Genomic DNA, 3,720 nt, shown 5'->3' with positions numbered 1-3,720 from the left:
GCAGATGCTGATATATATATTTATTGACATAGAAGCTCACAACATATATTGTTTGGTGAAAAAATACAGATAGAACAGAACTTATATTTCATCACTTTTATCTATGCATATATCTATCTCGGTACATAGGTATAGGGAAATATCACTCATCAAAGGGTTGACAATGATTATATAAGGGTGGAGAGATTTGGGTAATTTGTACTTCACTTTTTGTACCTTTTTTATTGTTCAAATATTTAACAATAAATTATACCACTTTCACAAAGAATAAAAGCTGTCAAGGAAATGGGCACACACAGAAAACAGACCCGTAGGCTGCAGGGAGAAGGAGCAAGGACAGAGGTCAGGCTATCTCCCTCCAATGTGCTGGTATGCAAGACCCTTTCTACTCCACCCCAAAAGATAGCCGCTTTGTGGATTAATTCATGCAGTTAGAAGCCCCACCCCCACCCCAGTTTTCCCACTACTGGATGCTGAATATAGGTAAGGGTTCACTGAAACCTGGGGGTGGTCCCTTACAGTGGCTCAGAGAAGTCATTGTATTCGCCAGGGGCCACTCTTGACCTCTCCATCTCGGTATGGGTCAGCTCCTGGAGAGTGATGATCAAATTCTCAAAAACCTGGGCCTTGTCACTCTCGTTGCCACAGGTTTCTTTTGAGTGGCCTTCCTCACCACAATACGAACAGCGGATTGTGTGTTTTCGCTTCCTGGCTCTACGCATCTCCCCAGGACCGTTATTCTTATAGCCAGAACCACCACTGGTGGAAGGAAACTGAGCCCTGGAATTGTGGGGGGAATCAATGACCAGCACTTCATCCTGAGGTCTGGCCCTGTCTCTGAGGGGAGGGGCACCCCAGGATGGAAGTGGAGGGTCCTGAGACTCCACCAGGATCACATCCTCATCGGAGTCGTCGAGGGTATCATCTATCTCTATCACATTGCAGTCAGCACTGCCGATCACTATCGGTGGGGAGCCCTGAAATGCCACAGGGCTGACTGCCCTCTCCACCATTGACTCAGACCTTTTTGGACGCTTCCGTTTAATAAAAGCATCATCCCAATCCTCTTCCTCCCTTACCATTCTGATTAACTCCAGAAAATTGGGAAGCCGCTCCTGCTCATTTGCATACATCCTGAGAAAATCCTTAAGTCTGAGTCGGAGGTCCCTACTCAGCTCACCGCCTAAAAGGAGCTGCTGCAAGCGAGTCCGGTTTGCATCTTTCTCAGCTATAATGCCTGCCTGAATAGCGTTCTGGAGCTGCACCTCTAAACGGATCACATAAAGGGAGGCTTTCTCCCCTTGAGCTTGTAGGGTGTTAAAAAATTTACCATGGGCAGTCACACTGCTTTCAGACTCCCCAAACACCAATTTCATGGCTCGCAAGAAATCTGCCACACTTAGGTTAGGGTTGGTCGCCTGAAGCACACGCATGACCTCGCGGGCAGGGCCCCTAAGGGTTTTCATCAAGCGCTTGAGCTTTTCCTCCTCACACATATTCCAATCTGGCAGGACGCCATTGACTTGGGTCAGCCAGTTTTCAAAGGTTTCTTCCCCTTGGGCTGGCACCACCCTCCCCGAGAACAACTTCATGTTTCTGTCTGCCATGCTGGCCATTATAGGACCGAGACTTCTCCCCAGGGACCTCAGCATGGAATGGGCCCAAGGCGGCAAGGGTGCATTCAGCCGCCGGCTGTTACCGACACGTGCAATGATGCTAGCCATGACTGACGACGATAGGATATCTGAATATAAGAAGATGCCTAGGCTTTTTAGAAAAGCTTAATCTGCAGGTGGGAGAGGAGAGGAGGTGGCTCTGCCTTCCTATCTCAGCAGGGGCTGTAAAAAAGAAAGGGGAGCTGGTTAATAAGGGAGCGGGCTGCAGCTGCATTCTCTTCCTACCTGAATATCCTGCAGTACATTTTATATTTGCCCACTACCCTAAAAATAATCCTGTAGGAGATTGACACTTACAACCTCCCAGAGCTACCCGATGCCTGCGTGCTAGCAAGGTGCTTTTTGCAGCCACATCCATCCCTCCCACCAGTCCTCCAAGAGGGACGGTAACTGTTGCTTCAAATTCTAGGTGTAGCAGCGTCTGGAGCTGATATTGGGCTCTCCAAATAGAGTACAATGATCGCAGATTTGTGGAAATAAAATAAGATCTCATTAACCTCATGGTCTCTGGTCTCAACCACACCCCCTTCTCAAAGTGCCCCCCACGCCCGTCCCCCTTGTTATTTCTCAGATTCTTACACGAACTCTGAAACAAGAGCGCGTCTTTATTTCACTTCCAGCCTCTGCAACCAGTGCCCTCCGTGAGAAAGCTCCTCTCCGGGGTACGGTCAACCTCTGTCCACAGGGGGTCGCAGATCCGGGTCCTTGAGGTTTCAAGATTGCGCCACAGCGGAGAAGGCCAGAGAAGGGAAGGGTTAGAAGCAGCTTCACCCGTCATCCTGCTACCCACCACCTCCGCTGTTGCCAGGCGAAAAATTCTCTCTGCCCCCTCCTGACTATAAGCCAGAGACCAGCCCCCCACCCTCCAGCATTACATTTCCCCCGGGAAGCCGTCGGCCTACCAGCTCTGCAATCAGCTGCACAGAATTCAAGTTCAGATGCGGCTTTGATGGCCTGCCACGGAGAAAGGGAATAGGAGTTGGACACACCCACCCACATATTCCTCCCAGAAAGAGATGAGGAGATGCAAAGGATGTTCGAAGAAAACAGCTTGAGATTCCTCCCCCCACTACCCCTCGCCTCTCCTCCCACCCCCAAATCCAGGCAAATCCTACCTAGCCCGCAGTATCCAGGTGAACCCCACCTCCTCCCTCAGCGCAGCCGGGCCACGAGAGTACTCCTACCCCTGCCTCACAGTCACCGATTCTCCAAGCGGGGAGCCGCCCAGTACTGGTGGGTCTTCCCCCACCCCTTTCCCCGCCGGGCAATCACACCCCCATTCTTTACCTGTGCTCCGCTGGTGGACAGCAGATGCTCCCGCGTCGCCAGCTGTGGATTCCGCCTTCTGGTCTCCGCCTTGCAGGCGGCAAAGAACTGAAGCCTCCTTGGCAGCTAAGCGACCCGGGGCTGCCCGAAGGAGCTGCTTCGCAGGGCCGCCCAACCAGGGGTAGCCGAAACGAGGCAGCGCGGTTCCTAAGGCAGCCGCGGCGGCTTTTATCCTCTGCCAGCTGAGACAAAAGAGCGTGACGAGCGGGCTAGTGCGGCCAATCAGCGAAGTGCGGGGGCGGACGCCCCGCACAGCCTTGGGCAGAGGCGAGTTTTCGCCTGAGGGGGCGGGGGCGCAGCAGGCCCGCGGAGCGTCAAGTGCAGCTTGATTAGACCGATGGAGCCAATCTGCCTGTTACCCGGGAATTTGCGACTCTTTCTTCCTCCCCCAACCCGTCCCTTCTCCCTGGGCTCAACTCTGCATCTTAAGCCAGGTGCATTAAACACGAAGTGGGTCCAAAATCAAGTGAATAATAAAAGTTCTTCACCTTGGTATAGGGAAAAGAGGGGGAAGAGGGGAAGGGGCGGGAAGAGCATTAGCACGTGCATTGCGGAAACAGGCTTTCACACACATTTCCTCTTTTATTGTGAAAGAAGTAGCAGTATGTCCATTTAACAGAGAGGAGAGCTGGAGAACAAGGCTCTCAACCAATACCCATTCAAGTATGGGGGCAAGACATCAGAGTCATTTGGGGGAGCTTGTTAGAAATGCAGTCTT

The 3,720-nt window shown here is 52.0% G+C and overlaps 1 protein-coding gene across 1 annotated transcript; it reads right to left on the bottom strand.

Moving 5' to 3' along the window:
• On the bottom strand, window positions 1-3,283 carry ZCCHC12 (zinc finger CCHC-type containing 12). The gene is made up of 4 exons (XM_019019837.3): window positions 2,964-3,283; window positions 2,579-2,630; window positions 2,256-2,380; window positions 1-1,838 (listed from the first exon to the last, which is right to left on the bottom strand). The coding sequence occupies exon 4, from the start codon at window positions 1,722-1,724 to the stop codon at window positions 516-518; it is 1,209 nt and encodes a 402-aa protein (XP_018875382.1). The 5' UTR covers window positions 1,725-1,838; window positions 2,256-2,380; window positions 2,579-2,630; window positions 2,964-3,283; the 3' UTR covers window positions 1-515.
• Window positions 3,284-3,720: the final 437 nt, after the last annotated feature.

The sequence above is a fragment of the Gorilla gorilla genome, chromosome X (genome assembly GCF_029281585.2).
Source record: "Gorilla gorilla gorilla isolate KB3781 chromosome X, NHGRI_mGorGor1-v2.1_pri, whole genome shotgun sequence".
NCBI lineage: Eukaryota > Metazoa > Chordata > Mammalia > Primates > Hominidae > Gorilla > Gorilla gorilla.
Note: the sequence above shows the minus strand (reverse complement) of the source record. Positions and strands in the feature narration are given on the sequence as shown.